Source organism: Oryx dammah, unplaced genomic scaffold (genome assembly GCF_014754425.2).
Source record: "Oryx dammah isolate SB20612 unplaced genomic scaffold, SCBI_Odam_1.1 HiC_scaffold_8, whole genome shotgun sequence".
Taxonomy (NCBI): Eukaryota; Metazoa; Chordata; class Mammalia; order Artiodactyla; family Bovidae; genus Oryx; species Oryx dammah.
The window spans coordinates 25,446,559-25,472,795 of NW_024070192.1; the positions used below are offsets into that span (position 1 = coordinate 25,446,559).

General features: G+C 43.5%; 1 protein-coding gene and 1 long non-coding RNA gene across 4 annotated transcripts in view; one reads left to right on the forward strand and one right to left on the reverse strand.

Moving 5' to 3' along the window:
• The window catches only part of FAM117A (family with sequence similarity 117 member A), a 42,247-nt gene extending 34,776 nt beyond the window's left edge, over nt 1-7,471 (reverse strand). Inside the window, exon 1 of the mRNA XM_040245654.1 lies at nt 7,276-7,471. Within this exon, the coding sequence (XP_040101588.1) occupies nt 7,276-7,471 (196 nt within the window). The remainder of the gene's footprint in view (nt 1-7,275) is intronic.
• A 420-nt stretch (nt 7,472-7,891) lies between these two features.
• Nucleotides 7,892-21,925, forward strand: LOC120867315. Of its 3 annotated transcripts, XR_005721851.1 has the most exons (6): nt 7,892-7,979; nt 17,610-17,861; nt 19,377-19,412; nt 20,130-20,159; nt 21,269-21,285; nt 21,465-21,925. It is a non-coding gene; the product is annotated as an uncharacterized LOC120867315 (long non-coding RNA). The 3 variants fall into 3 exon arrangements; XR_005721850.1 differs by lacking the exon at nt 21,269-21,285; XR_005721849.1 differs by lacking the exons at nt 20,130-20,159; nt 21,269-21,285.
• The last annotated feature ends 4,312 nt before the right edge of the window (nt 21,926-26,237 follow it).

Here is a 26,237-nt window from a genome sequence, read left to right on the forward strand (position 1 = left end):
CACGTCTTTGCCACCAGCTGGGCTTTGAGCCCAATAACCAGGATGAATGGGAGACCAGTGATTGGAAGAGAGAGAACACTAACACTTCAGGAGGGGAGGGGGTGCCTTGTAAGTAGCTAAAGAGAGTGTGGGGACCAAAAGTGGGAAAAACCATTTCAAATGAGCCTGGGGAAGCGCGGCTCACTCCCCCTCCCCTGCTCCCTTTCCAGCAACTCCATCCAACAAGTATTTATTGAGCACGACACTCCCCAGCTGCCCTGGCCCTCCCTCTGCAAAAACACTCAAATCTGTTCAAGCTGCAGGGTGAGTTCCATTGCACTTGAACTTGAAACATGAGGTGCCTATCTTTTAAAAAGGCAGGCACACAATTTCCAACATGGGGCAGAAGGGCCTAAAGAGATTTGAGAAAGTTAAAGAGCACAGCTGACCAAACAAGGACACACTAATGCCACTTTCAAAAGGGAAGGGAGAGAGTAAAAATTTAATTTAACCGTAGGGAGAATAATACACTGGCCAACTTAAAAAAAAAAAAAGCCTACTAGAGACATCTCAGTAATTCTCTAATTAATCCTACCTAACTCTAAATATTCCTTCGTTTTGTACCTCCTCTAGCTTGAATTTGCATTTTATTCGCCAGTGCATGTGTTAGTAATTTGCTTTCAGGGCTGTATGTTTAATCCTACCTTTGCCTCTTAAGGAGGTTAGACTTCCATGCTCTCCTGCATATTTTTATTTAGGATCAGATGATGAGGGAGGCAAGCAGCAGGGCAGGTGGTCAATGAGACCTACACTTGTTAACAAAGTTCCTCCTGGGAAAGCCACCGGCCATTTGCAAGATGGGGCTCACAGAGTCAGAGAAGTGGTGCCCCAAACTACCACTCTGCCTGCAAAATCCTGCCACCTCTAAGAAGTCACAGCTGGGCAGCGTCGGAGAGAAAACCCCCTCAACCCTCCAGCCTGCCACTTCAGATCATCCAAAGCCCTGGGAGGTATCTCCCCAGCACGCCCCGTCAACCTCCACCCTTCCAGAATGTGTAGCAGAGCTGACCCCAAGGCGTTCACCGCCCCTGGTGTCGGCTGTCTGGGTAAGTGTCTGCACACAGCCCGGACTTTAGTTCCAGGTTCCCCAGGGGCTGGAGTTAAAAGTTTTCCTATTATGAAATACTTTGATAGCATTCTTTTAAGTTCATTAAAGCCACCCTTGATTGGCTGTGGTGCTCCCACAAAGTAAAAGTCAACTGAAGTATATTCAGGGCCTGAGGACAAATATTAAATAACTCCAAGCTGGGCATTCAGTTTTGTAGCAACTCTGAGGAAAAGTGTGGAGGAAAAAGCAAAGTGCCAGGAAGAGTTTTCAAACCCAGGAAGTTCAGTAGGGAGCATGAGCTGGAGGCCTGGCTGAGAGCAGCCAGCTGTGGAGAGCCTCCCTCCAGACAGCTGTTCTCAAGAACAAGAGCCCCTTCAGTTCCACACGACCGGAGAGGAACTGGAGCACAGATCATTTATAACTTTAAATATAATCCCAAATTCTTTTCTCTCTGAGATCAGGATTTGTTTTGGACCCAACAATGTGACTAGTTTGGCTAATGTTTGGTTAATTCATAAAGTGGCAAACCAAATAACGGAGCCCTCTGTGAAGACTCAAATCACCAGATTTCTCATTCATCTTTTCTCTGCTTTCATTCTTCCCTGATCCCTCTTCTATCCATCTCAGAGGGTGATAAAAGATGAGACAGCCCCATCTCACCAAACTAACTTGCTGGTAGTGACCCACCTTCACTCTGAAATGGGAAGAAACACAAGGCTGTCCCTTCCAGCCCTTTCAAAGGGCTCCAAGCTGCCTGTGGAATAAAAGTAAGCCCAGGTAAGTCTAGTAAAGCATTTGTGCTACTGTCATATAGCATTTGATATATATGATGGTGTCAAAAAGAACTCAAAACCAGACCTGCCCCCAGAATATGTCACACCCTAAAATAAAATCTGAATCCTTTGGCATCAAGGCTCTACATGAGGACTGCAAGAATCCGGAGGAGGATGCTCCATTAAGATCCAAGGGATAGTGTGGCTTTGGTGCCCATCACATCATTCATTATAAACTGGCAGAAAATGTAGGTGAAGTGTTCTCGGACTACTAAAGCCCACCAACCACTTTGGCAACACTCATACTGCCAACACAACTATGAAAATTTTGCAATCCTGCCTCAAATTTTCTAGAGGATAGTCTATATCTGGAACCAGAGAGAACAATGTCCTCTTACCGCCACACCCCACCATTGTTCTCAGCCTTTCTCCACTGACCTTAAATAGTTTGAAAAATCCTCACTCTGTTACCTAAGTGGAGAGCTTCCCATTGGATAATCCTTTGCTGTACAAAATACTGAATAACACATGGACCCATGCTTCTCTGGGTACCACAAGGATAAGCAGTTAGGAATTGTGGCGCCCAATTTCAAGGATGCCATCATTGGTGATAACATTTAAGAGTCAGATACTTCAACAGTGCATTTTGCTGACCATGTGCCTCATGCCAGCAAAGCTGTCAAAAGCAAACTAGCAGTGTTAGGCTGGGAAGTGCTTCTGCCAAACAGAAGCTGTTTCAATCACAGGTTTTTAAAGGACAATTGTAGCTCTTAAAGGATTTTAACTGCAGCCCCAAGCTTCTTTATAGGCAGATGGCTCTGTGGCATAGAAAAGTTACACTCTATTCTAATCTCCAGGCTGTTTCTAACACCAAGGTCCAGAAGGACCATGGTCTGATGAGGGTCACTAATAAGCAACCTCCTTTATTGTTCCATACCTCTCCAAACACCCATCCCTAAGGACGAAGTTTACAAAAGCATAGCAGGGAAAGAGAGTTTAATAATTACCAATAGCATTGCTAATAACAATGCTGCTTTACATTCACTGAGATGGCCATCGTGGAAAACCTGATGGACATTTGCTTCTATGTCCCTGTGGGGAAGTCAGTATTTGAGGGCAACGATGACTATGGCACCTCTCAATGATCTGTTCAGAAAAATAAAAGGTAAGGAGAAGAATCCAAAACAGGAGATAAGCCGAAAGTAATGTCCATCTGACTTTGAAATATGTTCACTGCAACTGTGGGTTGTTAGCTTTGGAAGGAGGGTAAGAAGGGAAGAGATGCAAATCTGCCTAACAGTTAAGCTTTTATGTAAATCCAAACTAGTTTATATCTACTGAACTTGTCACCTGACAAGGTGGGGGTGAGTAGCCTGGGTTTACATGTGCTGATCTTCTATAAAGATTGAGGACTAGAAGTTGATGTCCCTTTCTTTTTCCCTAAAATATGAGTGGGGATACAAGCTTGAGTTTTCTTTGCTCCCTTAGGATTTTCTGCAGAGGTATATACTACATACATTTGAAACTCGTCTTTATACAGTAATATTGGTCAGGAACATTGTGGAAGACAAGGGGTAAGCTATTTTTTCGTTTGTTTCCTGAAAAGTTCATGTAGTAAATACTTTAGGTTTTGTGGCTATTTGGTCTCTATCAAAACTACTCAACTCTTATCACTGTGCAAAACTTCTCAAATTTTGCCAATGTGCAAAAACAGCCACAGACAATACATAAATGAAGGAGCATGGCCGTATTCCAATAAACCTTTATCTACAAAAACAGGCAGAAGCCTGGATTTGGTCTGCAGACCATAATGCCAAGCCTTGGTTTAAGAAGAATCTAGTGGGCAGAGGAGATTCAGAGGCAGCATTTGGCTCCCCCAGCACCCAGCTGGCCAGTGGGCCTGGTCTTCTAGGGAAGAATTTGCAAACCCAATTGAACATTGGTTTCATTTTCAGGACATGGAGGCAGAGACACTAAACAGAATAGGTAAGACTGGGGCCCAGAACAGTTTACCTCCTAGCCCCATTTTGTTCAACATCAGTCTGTCCTAGAAGAACTTAAAAGTCAGCAGACTCCTACTGACATAAGACACAAACGAGAATTTAATTAAAGGAGAAACTGCAGTAAGATATTTCTCCTAGGTTTCTGTTACCTACTAGCAGCTCTTAGCTTCTTAAGAGTTGATCTTCATTTTTGTCTTCACTCTTCTGCCTTCCACACCCCCTGCCCAGGCTCATAAAAGCCCAGGTGTCTTCACTTTATGAAGACATCCCTTAAGGATGAATGGCCACAGAAGGTAAATCCTTAACTCCTCCTTTTTTAAAAAACAACATCTAGGACTTCCCCAGTGGCTCAGTGGTAAAGAATCCTCCTACCAGGAGACACGGGTTGGAACCCTGATCTGGGAAGATACCACATGCCACCGGAGCAACTAAACCCGTGCATCCCAACTATTGGGCCTGTGCTCTAGAGCCCAGGAGCTGCAACCTCTGAGGCCACGACCCGCACACCCTAGAGCCCATGCTCCCACAAGAGAAGTAACACTGCAACTAGAGAATAGCCATTTGCTGCAACTACAGAAAAGCACAGACAGGACTGAAGATCCAGCACAGCCAAAAATAAATAAATAAATGAATAAAATAAACAACAGCATCTAAGATATCTTGTCAAGAACACAACAGGGTGTGTGGTGGAGAGATAACTGCACAGCCCTGAGCACTACATCACTTTGAGATGGGAAACAGAAACAGTGACGACACGATTGTTTCTGAGACTCAGTTCCAGCTCACGTTTTTTTTAAACAGTTGGGTTTCAGAGCCCTGTTTAGAAAGCCCATTTTAAAAGATGAGTGAATAAAAGTGCAAGGGGAGGCCCTGAAATTCTGAAACCCGCAGTACTGGTTTCAGACCAATATGGGTTTGCTCTTTGAAGCCTGAAAAGGCAATGCACTCTGGCCAACAGGCTCTCACCTTGGCTGGGTGGAGAAAATAACAACAATATAAGCAGCAGTAAACACTGCAGAGTGCCTTCTACTTGCCAGGCACTGCTCTAAGCACTTTACAGCTATTGACTCATTTGATTCTTATGATGTAGATATTATTATTCATACTCTACAGATGAGGAAATTGAGGCACAGAAGTTGCTTAACTTCTTCTAGGCCACACAGCTTGTAAAAAATAAAACCTGGATTTGATACCCAGGTAACTCTGGCATCCAAAGCCATTCTCTTAAGGGTTTATGACCACAAAGCATTTCCTTCTACCACATACACCCTTCGGGCCCAGAGGAAACCACTTCTGCCACTTCTCAAGGCCGAGGAATGGAAAAAATCTGAACACACATAAAGCTAAAAGTTAACATGCAGAAGACCTGATGCACTCCCAAACCAAAGGCCAGGGACATTCCTTTAATGCAAATAAGTCCACAGGCTCAGGCTGCTCTTTCCTCCTGTCTTTCCTCTTTCCTGCTTCACTGCAAACCTACGAATAATCCCACTACAGACCAGGTAAGTGCCTTATTAGTAGTGCCTCTGGGATACTAATAGGTGGAGGAGAAACAATCCTTCAGCCCAAATCTATAAGCAAGAAATCACTCAATCTGTCTTAAATCATCCAACAAATCTTGCAGAGCTCTAGCCTCCTATGTTTTTACCAGTATCTTAGGGTACCTCGTCCTAAAAAAGGAACTGGCCACGTAAAGAACTCAGTCATCCAAAGCTACACTCTTCTTTCCACAGTATCCACCGGTGTTTGTCCTTTTAATGTTAGATCTATAGCAAACAAAACATAACTGCTCTTAAAATATGACTGTTAATAGCTTTCCAACTACTACACAGGCAGGCTTTCTGCTGATGTCCACTAAAAGTGACTAGGTTCTGGTGCTTGCTGTTCTACTAACTTCCCTGACTCTAAGGAGGCACAAACAAAACCAACAGGTTTGTACTCTTGTGGTTTGCTTTAGAGCAGTTCACGATAGGCCTGAGTTTGTCTGAGCATTGTCTGGCTCTACATCATCAGATTCTAGGCATACTTTTACTAGTTGGTTACCACCTTGCTACCAGATTTGACCAAGTTTCTGTGTTCCAAGATGCAATGCTAAGATTTACAATGAAGTCCAGACGGACGAAGACTTTCTAGTTCAGAGACCCTCTTAATCCCATTCCTACCTAGGAAGGCACCGTAGCAACTACACTTTCAGGAGGGGCTGGAACTAAGCTTAGTAATCACAAAAAGCCTGAGAAACTCTGGTTTAGAGAATGTCATTAACCATCAGATGGCAGGGACTATGACTTTTGTACATTTGGTAGACCCTGAGGCTTTGGAAGTGTGCAATGATCTTTTCACATCTGGTGTGAATCAAATTTAAGCCTCACTTTCAACTTATTGCCAGCCTCCTCATGCAAGTAGGTTCCTTCTCCCATTCCTAACTGCCTGCATTCGCAGGGGATCCATTACAACTTTGAGTGTGAAAGCAAGGTTAAGCTTGCTCTTTGCCAACCACATCCACCACGTTAAGCTGCTATTAAGACATCTTTTTGGTGCTGTTGAGAAAGTGGGAGTATTTGCCACACTGTACTTGATTGTAGCCCTCACCCCACTGCCACGTTGACCGACAAGCTCAGGACAAAACAGCATTGGTTGGGGGAGAACGGAAAGGCAGGGGGCAAACTACCCAGATCCTACACCTCCACACACACACGCGCGCGATGGGTGGAATGAGATAACCATATTAAGCAGGTCTGTGATCTGGGAACATACAACTTTTGGGCCATACCAACAGGAACGTAGGGAGTAGGAGCGGAGCGTTTCTATGGTGGTAGAAGCCGTTAAACTTATTCCAACGGCTTAGAAGAAACAAGCTCCAGGTGGTGCCATAAAGCGAAGCGCATATGAAGTGGTGGGAAAAGGAACTCAAGAGCTGCAGAACGGGATGCTGGGGCCAAACTCAAGTTGGAGAACTAACACATGGCTCCACGGGGCTCTCCTCCATGCCCCTCCCCCTCAGCGTGCAGACATCCAACGCCCACCGGCTCCCAGCTCCAGTGCAATCCCTGCATAGGGCGCCCCCATCACGCGCCTCACACCTCGCTGCCACCCGTGCATCTTCCATTCACCCCCACACCACATCTCTGCCCACATTTCGGTTACGCCCCCAAAGCCAGCCTCCATCTGCCAGGACCTTCCCCTCACCTCCCGGCCCGACTCCCCCGCCCTATGTCCCGGAGGTGCACTCCGCGTTCACCGTTCCTTGCTCTCGCTCCTTCCATCCTCGCAGACTCTGCGCGACCCCCTTTCTCTTCCTTCGCCCCTATTCCACTTCCCCCTTACACTTTTCCCCTACCCCTCCCCCCGACCCGAGAGCCACCCACCCCCCCCAACGGCTCCCTCAGCGGCACGCACTCCAGGCCCGGCTCACCTGCGCGGCCACCCCCGTCCCGGCGCTGGTGCGGCTGCTGCAGCTGGAAGGGGACAGTGGCCCTGAGCGGCTGCAGACCAGCCCGAGGGGAGCCGGCAGGGACCGGGGGAGAGCAGCCCCGCCGGAGCCCCCCGGCTCCTCCGCGACCCGGCCCCCAGGCACCTCCGCCTCTGCCGCCCGCTGCGGCCCCCGCCATCCCCCGCCAGCCGGACTGCTCGCCCGCCTCGGACCCACAGCGAGCCCCACACAGCCCCCAACCCCCGCTGCAGCTGCTTATCTGCCCTACGGGGTGGAGACCGGCCCCCTCAACCCAGAGCTCTCATTGGCCTACGGATCCCCAGACCCCTCCTCCCAACCAATCCGCGGCTTGATCTTCCCCTACCAGAGGATGATTGGTTAATATGCCTAGCGATCCAACTCCAAGACCCCACCTCCATCCCACCACCTCCTGCTGCCCCACGTCCGAGAGTTCGCTTATTGGTCCGTCCAGAAGGAGGCTGGTTCTCCGGTACCGCCAATGACAAGATGCAGAAAAGGGGAGCGTCACACCCAGTCCCAGGTAGTATGCAAATATGGTGTCACGTGACATCAGGCAAAGTGGGGGCGGGGCCGGGGACGAGGCCGGGTGTAAGATGGAATAAAGCAGTAGTGAAATCATCGTGGGGACCTGGGAGGAGTGTCAAACTTTCAGCAATTGAGTCCCGGTAAGTATGAAGAAAGCACTAACTTCAAAAAGCATTACTTTTGGTTTAACCTAAAAACATTAGTTTTAAATCTTCATAGGATCTCAGTGTTGCTTGCAAGCTCTAAAGTAAGTTTCTACAAATTAATGAAAAGTTTGCATAACATTTGCATGCGATTTGCATTATACCCGTAACTTAATAGCTACTGTGCCTCATGTGGCACCACATTTGTCTTTCTTCACATATCTAAGTCCTTACTTGGTGTTGGTCCAACCTAAAAACGCAGCTGCTAGCTTGTAAATTAAACTGAGACTGAAAAGGAGCAGAGTTGTCCATTCCAACTCTGTTCAGCAGAGTGGAAGGAACAAAGTAACTGAGAAAGTTGAGCAAATCTACACAGTGACTCCATAACCAAATCCTGGTCTTCCCAGCTCAATGCTCTCTGACCTACAAGTCAAAATGAACTTGAATGGGCCACAAAGAGAATGCACGCCGTTGTGAAAATCACATGCTATAATATATACATGAGACGTTTGAGGGGAAAAAGCATTTAAGTTACTGCTTAAAATTATTCTCTTCAAAAGAAAAAAAAATATTACTCTTGGTATTCATTAACCATTTTGTTCTCTTATGTAGAAAAAGTGAAAGGCAATCAATCCTAGATTGTCTGTGATAAGGGACCATCCAAATAATTAGATAATTCCCTCCAGATTTATATTTAGCCATGATATCTATTTTTGATCTTGCTACAGATTTATCTTTCTATTTCTGTTTTTTCCCAGTTTAATGTTAAAATGAAAGTATTCCCTGAAGCTATACTAACTATTAATAACCAGAAAAAAGGAGGTAATCTGGAAGCATGCTGCAAGGCAATGAGAGGTCATTTTTGGGATTAAATATTGAAAGCAGATAATACCCAAAGTGGAAATTCAAGAGTTGGATGAATATTAAAATCAGCCTATGTACAGAAAACAAATTGAGGATATGGAACACCCTAAAGAAAAATTTCCTTTGCAAAGAGTATATTCTTGCAGATTTGTAGAATGTACTTTAAGATGATATTTGAAATCTTTTTTACTGACAGGGAGATGTTGTACTCCTTTTCTATGAAGTGGACAACTTTACCAAAGGCAGATAGGAATGAACAAAAATTGATGAACTGATAAAAATTTAGTCTTAATAAATAACTCAATTAAAAAAATCTTAAAATTTATAACATTCCAGTTAGTTCAAAGTCTTCATATGTTTTTTTAATCCCCATAAAAATCTAGAAAAAGGAAACCATGATTTTTATTATGGTGCAGGTAGAGAAACTGAGGTCCAAAAAGGTGACTCTTTTTGATTCTTGACTCAGATCATCTTGATGGACTACACTGCCTCATTGTGGCACACTTCATTAATAAAATCAGTAATAGTAGCAGCTAACATTCACCGAATTTCTTTCTCCATGACAGGTATATCCTAAGCACCATGCATACATTGCCTCATTTAATTCTCATGAGCATACCTATAAGATGGGTATTATCTCCTTTTCATGGAGGCTTCAGAAAGAAGCAAGATTGCTTACTGCCCAAGGTTACTCAGGCAGCCTGACTCCAGAGATGAACTCCTAATCTCTGTTATTATAAGACTTTCTTATAAACAAAGAAGGATTACTATTTACATTTTACATAGAGGCTCCAAAGATAGTTTGGCTGAGATGTTAAAATTAACACTTGTCTTCTACTTCATAGCTTTCACATACACCATCTCATTTAATTTTCACAAGTGCATAATAGGTAGACTATTATATGTACAATAGGTAGAAAATGAAAATATTTTTGTCCCTATTTTACAGAAGGCTAAGTCCCAGAGGCTTAGATGACTTGCCCAAGATTGTTCACTTAGTAAATGGCAGACCCAGGACAAACATCTAGGTCTTTTGACTTCAGATTCAAGTATTTTCTCAACACACACTAAACTTCTAGACAATTAACTTGCCTGATAGCCAAAGTGTGGGCCAGTTGGCCTCTTAAAATCTGTTCTTACCTGACAACTTTGTCCATCTTAGGACACAACATGTAAATTCTCAGGCAGTCTTAGAAGATGATATGTGATTTTTACTGGTTGGGTCATATGGTGTGTATTACAGGTAAAAGCCCGGAGTGAGGAATCTTGAAATACTTTGGACAAATGACTTCCTTGCTCTGTGCCAGAATCAACTGTGCTTTATCAACCTGATAGAGTTGTTCTAAAGAGAAAATGGCGTATTATTGGGCAGTGGCATTCTTCCCTTGGAGAGAAGAGGGCAGTCTCAAGGATATGGAGTTTAAATTTCATTTTAAAGCCAAAGTACCAAGAATAGAGGGCCTAGACAGTGGAAGAAGAGTTGATAGAGGTGGCACAGCTGAAGAACTGGATCTTCTGAATCCAGAGAGTCGTGTTCCTTCTTGATAAGCTGGCTAAAGACACTAAGATGGCCCAGCTGGAGGAATGCGAAGGCAGGCATGCAGAGGAGATCCCTGTCCTCTCCTTACCCCAGGTATCATGCCCAAGCAGCTGTCTCTCATTCCCTTCTCTATCACTGGTTGCTTCTCCTGGCATGGACATGATGGGAGGATAAAGACTCATCTGAAGATCAACTCCTGTCTGTTTCCTCTAATTAAAGAAGCCAGAGCTTACAACTTCCCTGGTGGTCCAGTGGCTAAGACTCCATGCTCCCAATGCAGGGGGCCTGGGTTCAATCCCTGGCCAGGGAACTCGATCCCATACACCGCAACTAAAGAACCTGCATGCCGCAACCAAGACCCGACAGCCAAATTAAAAAAACATTTTTTTTTAAAGAAGAAGCAGCCAGGGTTTGGGGGAGACTGCGTGCTGCCAAGGGGAGATGTATTGCCTTAAAAGCATCTTATAGCTTCAAGAAAACCTTTGTCATTGTCCCTCTGTCATCTTTATCAACATGATTGTCACCAATGAATTTGTTGTCACAAATTTATTGAAATGACCACTATGTGCCAGACACAGAGCTAGGCACTGTGGAATGACAATAATATTCAGAGACATACTTCCTATTCTGGAGTTCATAACCCAGCGGCCTGGAAGCCTGGAAGCCGAAGTGGTCTAGAGGCTGTTCTGATTGAGACATGTTCTGGGTGCTGCTTTCAGGGAGGTTGAAGGCAGGCACTCAAAAACATCAAAAGTGGAGGATTACATACACCAAGTATATCAATAAATTGTTTTTCATCTATGGGAGAATTATTTTCCTCAGAAGGTTCCAACAGCAAATGCTCAGCCCCTTGATCCTAGCCTGCTCTTGGGATGTCCACAGCTGCCACAAATAAATGAGGACTTAAATTATTTTTCCTACAAGTGTGGGGTCAGAGGTATAGTCCTTCCCCAGGCAGTCCCTATAAGGCCTGGGGTCTTAAAAGCTGCAGATGTCTGAAGGGCTACCAAGGATGAAAGGCTTTGGAGATTTCTAGAAGATCAGATAGGATCCACTGGCTACTGAATTAAGAGAAACTTGGGTTGTCATAGTCAAGAGAAGCTTTCCAGTTCTGAAGGTGCTGTCTGGCCCTACTTCTGGGGCACCTTGATCCTTCACTCTGTACATTTATGCCGCAGTTACCAACAAGAATGGAAATTCCAAATCACCATTTTATTCTCCAGAATCTGATACTCAGGAGCAATTGTTCAGCAAAGATTAGCGAAGTCTTGATATTCCTTGGTACCTGGGACTATCTCTGAACTTCCTGGTAAGTGTATAAGTACTTACATCTTTGGCCCCTGGGTTCCAAAGTAATAAAGGCAAAAAATAAAATGACGCAGAAACACAGTGTCTTTTTCTGACCTACCTCCTTCCCTCAGCCTCTGTCTGAAATGTCAGGCCTGGTTCCTCAGGGAACGAGATCCTGAGGAAATGGGGTCAGAGCTAAAGGAGCAGAGCAGCCTTAGAGGGATTGAGAAGGAGTGTTGAGGGAATGAATGAGGTTATGGGAACAGAGTAGGGAGGGGGGCTAGCCCTCAACATCTCTCCCACTCCGGGGGCCTCCCTTTCCCTGCATCCCTGCCCTAACTCCCAAGATAACTGTGGCCTGGATTTTGACCTTCGGTACTCTGTCTGACACACTTTGTCCCTTGCTGCAGCCCACCGCTTTCTGTCTTCCGGTTAGTTATCTCACTTGTTCATTCTCCATCTCTCAGACTGGGTAATGTTCACTCCTTAACTCTTCTTTTCCTATCAGTGGGAATCAACTTTTCTTGCTAAACTTCAGCCTTTTAAAACTGAAGTTTCCTTATCCTTAACAATAAAGGATTTGTTACATGTTTAAAAAAAAAAAAAGTCAAAGTGTTAGTCACTCAGTCTTGTCCAACTCTTTGTGATCCCCATGGACAGTCCAGGGTCCTCTGGAACTCTCCAGGCAAAGAATACTGGATTGGGTAGCCATTCCCTTCTCCAGGGGATCTTCCTGACCCATAGGTAAAGGGTAAATGTGACATCAAAATGGGTAGATGAGACATCAAAATTTTGGTATACAGGACCTAGTGGCACTCCATGAAAAATACAAACAGCCATTAGAGACTGGGTGTGATCAGTTTAGTCCCTTCATTTTACAAATGGAGAAGTGGATGTCAGGACAAGGGAAGGACTTGGTAGAGGTCAGTTGGCAAATAAGAGGCAGGACAGAAGACCAGGGCTTCTGCATCCTGGTCAGTGTTGCCTCAAAACATAAATAACTTCCAAAAGAATTTATAGAGAATACTATTCAGCAATAAAAGGGAATAAATACTGATATATTCTACAATGGGGATGGACCTTAAAAACAATATGCTAAGTAAAAGGAGCCAGATACAAAAGACCACATATTATATGATTCCAATTATGTGAACTATCTAGAAAAGGCAAGTTTATAGAGAAAGCAGATCAGAGGTTGCCTCCAGCTGAGAGTAGAAGCAGGGATTATCTGCAAACAGGCACAGCAGAACTTTTTGGGGTGATAGAAATGATCTAAAACTGGAATATGCTGATGGTTGCACAACTCTATAAACTTTAAAAAATCATAGAATTATACATATATAATAAGTGAATTTTATGGTATATAATTTATGCCTCAATCAAGCTGCTTTTAAAAAAGGATTTAGATATGTTTATAGATGAGAGATCTCTGATGTATGTCAGACCCTGCTAATCTTTTAAGGGAACATTTCATGAAAAAGATATACCTACCCCTATGATATCCGTATGCCAGCAAATTTGGAAAACTCAGCAGTAGCCACAGGACTGGAAAAGGTCAGTTTTCATTCCAATCCCAAAGAAAGGCAATGCCAAAGAATGCTCAAACTACCGCACAATTGCACTCATCTCACATGCTAGTAAAGTAATGCTCAAAATTCTCCAAGCCAGGCTTCAGCAATATGTGAACCATGAACTTCCAGATGTTCAAACTGGTTTTAGAAAAGGCAGAGGAACCAGAGATCAAATTGCCCACATCCACTGGATCATTGAAAAAGCAAGAGTTCCAGAAAAACATCTATTTCTGCTTTATTGACTATGCCAAAGCCTTTGACTGTGTGGATCACAATAAACTGTAGAAAATTCTGAAAGAGATGGGAATACCAGATCACCTGACCTGCCTCTTGAGAAACCTATACGCAGGTCAGGAAGCAACAGTTAGAACTGGACATGGAACAACAGTCTGGTTCCAAATAGGAAAAGGAGTACGTCAAGGCTGTATATTGTCACCCTGCTTATTTAACTTATATATGCAGAGTACATCATGAGAAACGCTGGGCTGGAGGAAGCATAAGCTGGACTCAATATTGCCAGGAATAATATCAATAACCTCAGATATGCAGATGACACCACCCTTACGGCAGGAAGTGTAGAGGAACTAAAAAGCCTCTTGATGAAAGTGAAAGAGGAGAGTGTAAAAGTTAGCTTAAAGCTCAACATTCAGAAAACTAAGATCATGGCATCTGGTCCCATCACCTCATGGGAAATAGATGGGGAAACAGTGGAAACAGTGTCAGACTTTATTTTGGGGGGGCTCCAAAATCACTGCAGATGGTGATTGCAGCCATGAAATTAAAATACGCTTACTCCTTGGAAGGAAAGTTATGATCAACCTAGATAGCATATTCAAAAGCAGAGATACTACTTTGCCAACAAAGGTCCATTGAGTCAAGGCTATGGTTTTTCCAGTGGTCATGTATGGATGTGAGAGTTGGACTGTGAAGAAAGCTGGGTGCCGAAGAATTGATGCTTTTGAACTGTGGTGTTGGAGAAGACTCTTGAGAGTCCCTTGGACTACAAGGAGACCCAACCAGTCCATTCTAAAGGAGATCAGTCCTGGGTGTTCATTGGAAGGACTGATGCTGAGGCTGAAACTCGAAAACTTTGGCCACCTCATGCAAAGAGTTGACTCATTGGAAAAGACTCTGATGCTGGGAGGGATTGGGGGCAGGAGGAGAAGGGGACGACAGAGGATGAGATGGCTGGATGGCATCACCGACTCGATGCACGTGAGTTTGGGTGAACTCCGGGAGTTGGTGATGGACAGGGAGGCCTGGCGTGCTGTGATTCATGGGGTCACAGAGTCGGACACGACTGAGCGACTGAACTGAATTGATGATATCCATAAAAGGTCACTGTGAGACACAAAAGATTTGGTTCTTTGACTTATGAAATACCCAGGTTAGCATTCTTCATAAGGTCCTCCTCACTAAAATATGTAAGTTTCTCGAGGAGAACAGGCCTGTCTTGGTCCTCAGTCTAATGACTACACCTAGCACTATGACCAGCATGCAGATATTGCTTCACAAAAAGCAAATTAAAATAAACGGGAGCTCTGCAGTGTCGTGATTATGGGTACCTTGAGGGACCATCTTCTTTCTAGAGCAGCACCTTGGTGGGAACAGTTTGCATCTCCCACATATGACTCTCCCAGGTCCTTCAGAGATCAGTCTCTGGAGAGGAAATGCTGGTTGTGCATATCCCTAGAAGACTGTGTATAAACCAAAAGGCCTATTCATTTCACACCACTTTAGACTTTTCTCTTCCCCACCATTGTTCCCATTTACCTTATCCAGGTCAGCCTCAAAAATACAATGATCCCTGGGCAAATAAGCTACAATACTCTAAACATTCTTCATCTAATTTCACATCTAATCCTCTCCCTTACCCTCACACCATGTACCAAATGAAGAATCAAGTACCATAAAATCCAGTTCAAAGATACTATAAATCTAACAGAAGAGACAAGTGAAGTGAAAGTTGAGCTGTAGTTTGATTTCCTTCAGACCTAGGACATAGGCTCAGAAATTATTTTCAGAGCCAAGAATATTATCTAAAGGGCTTTTGTAATAGATAACTGTAAAATATCACCACAGATGTGTCCATAGTTTTATCTTCTGTGCTTTGGAGATGATATTCCCCCTCAGTTCAGTTCAGTCACTCAGTCATGTCTGACTCTGCAACCTCATGGACTGCAGCAGACCAAGCTTCCCTGTCTACTGTCTTCATCATCAACTTCAACTTCCAATCAGACCTCACTTCCTGCAAGCATTCCTCAGCTAATCCCATGAGACAGTAATGATGCCTCCAGGACTTAGGTGTTTGGCCCATTATTTTGTGCTAGTTTATGAGTAGCTTCATAATTCCTCTTCTGTCATTTTATATGTTTGTCCTTTCTCGCCAATTTTTAATTAATTATTTACTTTTGGTTGTGCTGGATTTTTGTTGCTTCGCACAAGCTTTAGTTGCTCTGGGTTGCGGCGAGCTGGGGCTCCTTTTCATTGTGGAGCATGCATCTCACTGGTGGCTTTTCATTGTGGAGCACAGGCTCTAGGCCTGTGGGCTTCAGTAGTAGCAGCATGTGGGCTTGGTAGTTGCAGCTAGAGGGCCCTAGAGTCCAGGCTAGTTGTGGCACATAGGCTTAGCTGCCCCGAGGCATGTAGAATCTTCCCCCACCAGGGATCGAACCCATATCCCTTACACTGGCAAGTGGATTCTTATCCACTGAGCCACCAAGGAAGTCCCCTTTCTCCCCAGTTCCAAGCAAAGGAACACATTTGCTCTGTTATTTCTTGTCAGTTACTAGGGCATGCCACTGCATCTAGCAATGTTGCGGCAAAGTTGATTATTTAAGTATTCGTATTTCCAACTGTTTATGATCACTCCTGAAGGTTGATGCTAAAAGTCCTTCAGACTAAAAGCAGGGAAGGGTTCAGGTTCTGTGAAGTCTAAGGCTTATACTACTTGAGGTTTCCTGAAGTTAAATAGTAAAATAATTATAGAATTAGGGATAAGGACTTGGAAGGGTTCTGTGCAAATGAGGGGCTCTGACTCTTGAGTTTCATTAGCTTCATGGTAAATCTGTTTCTTACTGAAAAATGAAGTTATATCTCATCCAACTTAAGCCCTGATTGATTAGGTGCCTGTTCCTGGCTTTTCCTGTGGGTATCCTGTACACAGCACATCTTTTCCACAAGATGCTCCTCACTCAATAAAATGGCCTTAGCAGCCAACTCTCTCTATCTAGTGAAAAAGCCCCCAAAGACTGTACTGACACTCCCCACACTTAGTAACTTGGTATCACTTAGAATAATGCTTCTTTCAGAGCAGGTGATTTCTTGCTGTGCATGGTGGAGGAGGAGGTCCTTGTACCCAGTTCTTCCTGGAAGACCCTGATGGCTGTAAGCTCAAGGGGTGGTGTTGTGCAGCAGAAGGCCCTGGAATGTTCCAGTACATTCCACCAGTGGCCTCTGTAACCCCTGCTTCCATTCAACTTAGGCAAAGGCTTGGTAATCTACAAAATAGTGTGTATTTCGCTTAGTCTTGCTTCTTCCATGACAGTCTGATAGCATCACACAAGTTGGTACCTTCCCTGGAAGTCCCACCCAGAAGCTCCATCCAATTCTCTGATCTACTGGTGTTTGCCTAGAATGTCAAGCCAGGGTTTAGATCTCAACCCTGTCCATTTTTTGGCTATATACACCAAATTTTGATTTTTTTCCCCAAATAGGTTAGAAATCCTGGGATCTCTGAATCAGTGGTGAGTCTGTGTTCCTCAGAATGCCCGTGAAGCTTGTGCCACATGAGGAGACACTAACATCAAGGCCCCAGGAAGAAAGCAATATACTCAGGATGCTATAGGCCGTGTGCCCTGGCCAAAAGGCATAGAAGAATACCACTTCTACTTACTGGTAGCCTCCTATAAGTAGACATAACTATCCCCAGTTCACAGGTGAGAAAACTGAGGCTCAGAAAGGTTAAGAAATGTATTGAAGGTTATGCAGCTAGAGAAGACAGGTCCATCTGCTTTCAAAGAGTATGTCTATAACCACTACGGAGGGGATCAAAGGACTAAGTCAGAGGGATGCAGACCCAGAGGTCCACTCCTTATCCAGAAATTGAAGGTCAGAGTTAGGAAGACACTCCAGATTGGTCATGGTGTAATCCACTTCCCTGCCTCCCTGTCACTTCACTGGGTCCTAAACTCCCTAGAACTTTGCTTTGTTTATATTACAGAGAAGCAATGCTCAGAAATTATGGAGGTGAATCTGGCAGGTTCCAACTGTTCTTGGTGAGGGAGTTGGAACATTTTTTGGAACTTCTTGACAAAAGCATGTCTCTCGTTCAGTGGACTAAATGCTCTTCCTTTCTCCAAGTTTTTCCTACCTTAGAGAAAGAGAGAGAGATGGGGAAGCTGGGGGATTTCCATTAAGAAGAAACCAGAGACGATCAAAGGAGGAGGAGGGTGGTGCTGCCCTTTAAGAAAGCCTGCCAGAGCTCTGGAACTGGGACTCTTAAGAAACTTCTGTAATGTGCCAAGTAAAGTGAGAAAGCTCTTCGTGGGATCAAAAGAGAAGCTACAAGAGGAGGCCCCCATGGAGGACTTGGCAGAAGAGAGTGGGAAGGAGGTAAGAATCTATCTAGGACCAAAAGTGTGTTTTAATTCTGAACCCACCAAAACCAAAAAAGAAAAGAAAAGGACTCATGCCTTGACTCCCTACTTCTGGGGTGGGGCAGCCAAATAAGGGGAACTCTTGCTGGACTGTGCTCTCCATTTTGACAGAAAACACTGGCTGCACTGCCTGCCCAGCCTGCCAGAGCACTGCTGGAAAGAGCCACCAACCGCAGCATTTGGTTGATAAATGATGGGCACCCCTGCCTGCTGCCCATTCTTCTTTTTTCCCTGCTTAGTTTGCAGCCTTCTGCCTGCTGGGGAGCCCCAGAGTAGGGGTGGGGAGAGAAGGGTCCTCCAGACAATATTAATACTCAGTGATTTATAGGCAGCTGTAAGGGGAGGGGGGAAGTCAGAGGCGACAAGCCCCTGGGACTAGTTTCCATGACACATCAGCATACCACTGACAAGAGTCAAATTATTTTTGTGATGCCTATGCCTTCAGGCCCATCTTTGAAAGACACAGCCCTTACCCTGCTGGTACCAGGTAGGATGAGACCAGCAGAGCTGGCTGGAACAAGGCTAATGAACATACAACCAAGTCCTCAATCTTTACTTTAAGCCCCACACTGCTGGGAGAGGGAAGAAATAAGTGAGGTCGAGCAGCTCAATAGCTGTTTTTGGAGGATTTATTTTTTTAATGTGCAAGAATTCTTTTGAACCCTCCATGGCTCTAAGAAAAACTGTTTGAAATGTCCCCACTTAAGGGGCCTGAGGTTAAGTGCCAGGGATGGAAGGCTAAATGCCAGGGATGCTGCTTGCAAGGATTCTTGGGACTGGGGCTAATGGCCTCCCTGCTGTGGACCCAGGAATACCAGCCCCAGGCTCTGGTTGCCCTGAGAGATGCAGCCATTTTTACTTCTGTTTGAAGGGCACCACCTTCTGGGTTTTTCCCTTCTTTGGTGAAAACCAGAGTAGAATATGCCCATGGAACCAACGGGGCATGTGCCCAAGAGTCTGGAGGGCACTGGAGATAACAGTGTGAGGCAGGGTGAGATCAATGCTTTATATAGCTTAGAGTTTGGTCCCTGCTGGTGGAGAGACGATGCATTTTGTGAGAGTGCATAGTAATTGCCCTTCATAAGGATGATCTCAAAAGGTCAAGGGATGGGCCCTGAATAGCCCTAATGTCCCTGAAACAGTCTATTGTATAGCTATTGTCCATACATGTAAAGGAGCCCTTCTTGACCCTATTCATACTTTTCTGGCTCTGAGATTTCCCAAGTGAAAAACTGTATTCTACTTTATCCCCAGTCTCACCTCTACTTCTTTTAAGCTTCAACAAAATAGTTCAACATACATTTCTTGAGCTCCTACTATGTGCCAGACAGTCATGCTAGGTGCCGGGGATATAGAGATAAATAACACACAGTCTCTTCTCTGGGGAGTCCATAGTCTAGTTTTCAAAAAATTTTCCTTTGCACTGATTTTGGGGATTTAGTAAATAAATCTGTACTTATCTCCTTTATAGTTTCACATGGATGGATCAGAGCCTTTGCCTCATAAGGTAACTTCCACTTTCCTCTTGACCAATTTAAAAGTTTCTTTGGACTCTAATATGTCTTAGGAATTGAGTGACTATAATTAGATACTATATAGACACATCTACAAATGTTATATGCATGCGGGTACAAGAGTAATTTTATGTTTTCTAACTTCCTTCATTTATTATTATTACTGCCATTTTTTCATACATCTGATAGTTACTAGGTGCCTGTTAAGTACTATGTACCTTCCTAGGTGCTGAGAATGCAGTGGTAAGTAAAATGGACACTGCTTTAATGAAACCTTTAGGGTATGCATGGGGAGGACAGAAGGCAAAGAATCTAGATTAAACAGACATACAAATAGATATATAATTATAAACTGAGACAACTGGTATGAAGAAAAATGCAGGGTACTGTAACAGTGTAGAAATGAGGGCTTTGGTCTAATCTAGAAGCTTTGGGAAATAGTTCCCTGAGGAAATGACATTTGACTTTAGATCTGAAGGATTAGTAGAAAGAGGTGAAGAAGAGAATGAGGGAAGAAATTTCCAGTCAGAGTAAAGGGTATGTGCAAAGGTCCTGAGGTGGAAGGAACCAGGGCAGGAGGGTCAATGAGGTTAAAACGCAGAGAATGAGGTTGTATGGGATGGGCTGGAGAATTAACCAGAGGGCAGATAATGCAGGGAAGGTCATGATGGTTGGACTAGGCCTTTTTGAAGCCCTCTCTTTCCTTCTAGGCCTATCTTTGGAGAATGTAATCAGGCCAGGTAAGAATTTCAGTTTTATCCTACAGAAGATTATGGAACCAAAGTCTTTATAGAATAGCTCATTTCCCTGGATTATTAATGCTACTTAGATTTGTCTTGAAGGAGAACAGTAATGACAGTCTGAACTATTAGGAACTTTCCCAGTTTCCTGGCAGGGTGTGGCTATATGTCTGGCTGGCCCTCTGAAGGCCCAAAGCTGAAGAACTAGCCCCAGCCTGGCAACCCTCAGGCAAGGGATGGCCCCTGTCAGTGTGGACAGAGGGGCAAGGGTGGAGGGTGGGTGGAGTGCTTTGCTTGAGGTATCTACTCCACAGTGACATTTGGAAGAGCCCCAAGACTATGGCTCTTGTTCCCTGATAAGTCTATCATATGCACACCCCCATTGAAATGGTCTTGCCACCCTTCCTACAGCAGCTGTATGCCCCACCCCATCTGGGGAAGGCCTCTGGATAAGAACTCTGACTCTGCCCAGAACCTGAGGTCTTGGCCTTCTGAGTTTAGGCTTTAGTACTGTCTGGAGCCATGTATATACATATTTCTGATAGTTTTCCAGAGTTATTAATGGAAGCCATGGGAGAATAGGGTCAAGATGGTTGGACTGGGCCTTTCTGAAGCCCTCTCTTTCCTTCTAAGCCTATCTTTGGAGAATATGCTCTGGTGTGGTGATATCTACCAGCAAGGCTAGGCAGGAAAGAAAATGACGAGATGCCCACTCATCTCCAGGTAATTTCCAGACTAGTAAGAAAATCATCCTTCACCCCTGAGATTGGGTTGGATCAGTAACCTCAGTTGGTTAGAGCAAGACTAAGTAGTCCAAGGTTTTGAGTCTGGACCATATATGTGCTGATTTACCTTAAATAGAGAAATTATTTTCCTAGTTGTAGCTTGCATCCCTCACCCTGGCAGTTGATTCACATTTGGGGACAATTAGTCACAAGGGAGATTGACTAAACATGTGTAAGTGACTCAGAGAAACCCATTCCTAGCCCCTATTCTGGGGAAAACATCTCCCAACAAATGAAATGACCCTCAGTTTACAAATGGCAGAATGCAGGATCATTTTGTATCCTCCTGAAGTTGACTGGTTTGTGAATTTTTTTTTCTTCTAGGACTCAATTTCTCCTAGGTAATCAGGAAAATAGTGTCTATAAGCCATCTTTAAAGTTTCTGTAGTGGGCAAGAGTGACTTCAGCTTTTAAAGCTGCTCCTCAGTTCTTGCTGAGAAAAGACGTAACCTGCTTCCTTGCTGCTTTTACCCATGTCATCTACACATTCTGTTCATAATCTCATTCTCTTTCTCAATAGCACGCATACTTGACAAAGACTTTACCACTAGAGGTAATAGAGAAGCCAGAGAGAGAGTGAGGAGAAACTACCAGAGAAACCATTATGAAGCAAATGTTCTCCTTTCTCCATAACATGGACTCCAGAGCTGAATGTGGCTCAGACAAAGCATCTGTCTCTCTGTCTTTCAATCAAACTTAAAAAGAAAACCATCAGGCCCTCAGTGGAGAAATGAGTAATGCGCAGGATTTCATGGAAGAGGAAACAAGACTAGTAAATACACACATGGGAGACTGAAGTCCATCCTAACTAGAAATAAAATGAAGAGCACATTTGAGGTGCAGTTTTCTTTCTTTCTTTTTTTTTTTAAACTAGACTTGCAAGATTTTATTAAGTGGTAACACTCAGTTCTGGGAACATCTTAAAATTGGTATCCTCCCACAAGGATGGTGACACTTTAAATTTGGACAAGTCTTTGGGGGAAAAAAAATCAAGCAATGTAGAAGAGGTAGAGATAAAAACAGGAGAGCTACAGATGCATGCAGACACTCACGGCATCATTATCTGACTTAAAAGAACCTCAATAATCCCAAACAGAGCACGTTATGTCACGGTGCCATTACAACATTACACGGCAATTACAATTATAATCACGAGGACTACAGAGAAACACGGAGATATTAAGAATGAGTAAAAAAATATGGAATTTCATGCAAGCAATGAGTGCATCTATGCAAAATGTGTACATATAATACAATGTATGCATGTGGAGAAAAATTGGAAGGCAATATGCAAAAAATAAAAATAGCTCTATAGCAGCAGTGAGATTAAGGATGTCTTATTTTTTCAAACATTTATTTAGTGTTATTATACTGGATTAATAACTTTTGAAAAGGTGGAGAGGGTTGGTGCAGGTGTATGTCATACCCAGCCCCCACTATTACATACTGGTCCTAAATCGACAGCTCTAGGAGGAAAAGACCTGTCTGTTTATTCACAGAGTACACTCAGCTCCTACCCAATGCATAGCACTTGTCAGATGCTCGATGAATATTAGTTGAACGAATAAATGAAAATAACTTCAGTCTAAAACATCTCAACCCATGAGAACTGAATACATTCCATCCTGGGAATAAAAAAGAATTTTGTTTTGCTGGAATTAAAAAAAAAAAAAAAAATGAAGGCCCATCCATAATGGCAATTCCCTGGTTTTCTTGATAAATAAATTTGGGCATAGAGAAACAGGGAGAGACAGTCTGTTAAAGCAAACCCAATTACCACCCAGTAACATATGTTGCCCTGAGGCCTCTGCTGCTATAACAACATTGTGTAACTATAACTACAGCCCTGGAGGGCTTTGCCCTGTCAAATAAGGGAAAAGATGTCTTCATTGTATGAGGGCTTTGTGCTTAGACTGGCTTCCCTAGGGAGCCTGGATCAGAGAAGAGAGGTAGATAAGTGAAAGAAAGGGGGAAATGAAGGGCAGGAGTGGGGAAACTGCTACTCAATCAGGATCAGAGTGATCTTTTTTTTTTAATTTGAGCAATTTTCAAAATGTACTTATTTGACTGTTTAGTTTTGATGGTTATTTATAACCCCAGCTGCAGAGGCGGGGAACAGTGCCTTGAGCTTGCTGGGATCTGTCCAATACCTTCCCCCAGGGTAGGGCTGGAGGTGGGTGTGGACAAGGTGATCCAAGAACCAAATTAACAAGTGGCCAAGAAGGTAAGAGAAGTTCCTGGCCTTATCCAGCAAGAGTAAGAAAGAAGGAACCACAGATGATCTCACTGACTCTATTTTTTTTTTCAATTAAAAAAAAAAAAACATATATTTTCACTGATTCTATTTTTAAGGCAGCTGTAAATGAAAAGATTTTAATATGAATTATGGTCACATCAGCAAATTATGAGATTTTCACAGAGGGATAGGGACTAGGTCAATACTTTTACTCAGAAGTTATGAGACTGGCCTGGCTACACTAGCGTTGTCTTTAAAAGGTCAAGGCATGCTTCCTCACCTCACAGGACAGTTATTATGCACACAGAAGAAACTGCTGTCCTTAACCACTACTGGTCAGAAAGAGGCTTACAGGAGAAAGGACGACTGGTTCTGGGCAAGTCTTTCCTAACTAAGCCAACACCTGGCAGTGGCTATCCCATTTTCCGAGCCCTTTTAGATGCCAGCAAGAAAGAAGCTAGAGACGATGAGGCCAGCCACGCAAGCCTCCCAACCTCGAGGAACTCCTAGGCCTCTGAAACAAACAATGGACAACTATACTTTGTATTTGAAATATGATATATATCATTTTACTGGCAAGGGGAACATCTGAAAGGAGACTGAGGGATCTTTTAGGAAGTTTCAAATATAACAGAGGAGAGGAGATACAGATATGAGGAAGAAAATTCACGGGAATATACATAAAAGATTATCCCTGCTCACCCTGCCCTGTTTGGTTCCTCCTCCACTCTGGGTAAGGTTATTATTATGGCAGCGTTCTGATTGGTCTCTTTGCCACTCTGATCAGTCCCCCTCACAGCTTCCAGAAACAGGTCTCTAAAGTGCAAGCCTAATCGTGGAACTCCTCTGCTTAAAATCCTTTAGAGATTCCCCCTCACCTTGGGCCCAGGCTCCTCAGCAGGACATTTAAGTGGTTCCCCAAACCATTCCTGCCTCTTCTTTATGTCAGCCACTCCAAATCTAGTCATGCCTTCAGCCACCCACACACAGGGCTGCTCCACACCTCTGTGCTTTTGCACGTGCTGTTCCCTTTGTAAGAAAGTCCTTCTTCTCCTTGTCTGCAGGAAAACTTATTTGTCCTATGAAGTTCACCTCCTTTATGCATACATTCCTAAAGTTTCCAGATAAAATCCATTTCCTCCTCTGTACCACTTTTGAACTTTGCTCATTTTTCTATTTTTCCATTACTGCTCTATCATGTTTTGGAACAACAAGCTTACTGACCTAGGGAAACACGATGTTTTGTCTATCTTGCTTTGACTCAATATCTAATATATAATGCCTGGGTAATCATTCTGTATCTTTTGAGTTAAATGAAGCTCAATAGAAAAAAAGCAAACAACCCACTGAGACTATATACAGTTATAGTCACAAACATTAAGATGTTACAGCCATAACTAGGGTGCCTGGAATAACAGCCATTTAGTTAGCACTTACTCTATCAGGAGTTGTGCTAAGCTCTTTATAACAATCATTTCCTTTAATCTTTATAACAACTCTTAAAGTGGCTATTTGTATCTCCACTTCACAGATGAGAAAACTAAGACTCAGGTAAATTTTATAACTTGTCCAAGAGCAATGCAGACAGAAAGTGACAGATGTGAAATTCAAATCTAAATCTGACATCAAAGCCCTGTATTGGACACTAGAAGAGCTGATGAATAAAATACACAGGAGTTCTGTTCCTATTGCTTGTTAGGCACAGAGTGAGGGAAACAGCACCTCTACCAAGCTGTATAAGAAAAAGTACATATAAAGCAGCAAGTGCAGAGTAACAGACATCACTGTGCCCTAATACCTTAGAATAAGTCAGGAAAGGCCTTCGGAAGAAAGTAAGTATTAAAGAAGGCTGAGAGATGCATCAGGGCAGGAAGAAAAGCCTGTATGAAAGTGTAAAGGCAAGAAGAACAGTGGAGCTACCTATGTGAAGTCTGGCAGATGAGGACAGGCAGGGGCAACTGGTAAAAGGTAACTGATGAAACCAACATCAGTTCCTGCTTTGAGTGATAACTGTGTCATGATGAAAATAACAAAGTAAAGATTATGTGTAGTTCAGAAAAAGAAAGGAAGAGAGAAAAAGCTTTCAGGGTTTCCCCCTCTCCATTCTAAACATACCTAGGTGTTTTTTCATCTTTAGTACACACTTTTCTTACAATCACATTTCTATCCCACTGGTGTTACTTTTTCCATCTTTTTGCTGGAGGGTATACTTTCCAAGGGCAAGAACCATGTCTAAATGAAACCATAAACTTTTAGTGCTGGCTGCAGTGTTTGAAAATTCAGTGTAAGTGATTAATTAATGTTGAACATCTGTAATGTTGGTGTTTGTACGATGAATAGTTAAGTCGGGATAAGATTTTACTCTAAAATACTAATTTCCAGGGAAGCATACTTCACCATCTTTGAGTGCTATACATTCAGACTGTTAAACAGTAAACATATTATGATTGACCAGGAAGAATTTACTGTAGGCTTCACAGGTGGCGCTAGTGGTAAAGAATCCATCTGCCAATGCAGGACACATCTGCCAATGCAAAAGATGTGGGTTCCATCCCTGAGTCAGGAAGATCCCCTGGAAAAGGAAATGGCAACCCCCTCCAGTATTCTTGCCTGAGAAATGCCATGGACAGAAGAGCCTGGCGGGCTACAGAACGCAACGAGTTGCACACGACTGAGGGACTAAGCACAGCATAGAATGGACTGAGTACTATTAAGGATGGTATTAAAGAAGTGAGACATGCTCTTAACATAAGATCTCCTTACCAACAGCTGGGGAGCCAGAACACTCAAAAATAACCTTAGGAACATACCAGTAAGTGCAGAATAAAAGTAATAGTGTGAAATTAAATGCTTAAGCCCTGAGGGGATACAAAAGAAGAATAAGCAGGGGCCCTTTCCAAATAAGATCTTATGTGCACTTCAAACTAAGTAAGGTATTCAAAGGTATCTATAGTAAAGACGAAAAGCTAAAATAACAAAAACAAAATACCAAAAGCTGTCTGCCTTAACATTAGCCTAGAATATCTCCCTGGTGGCTCAGATGGTAAAGAATCTGGG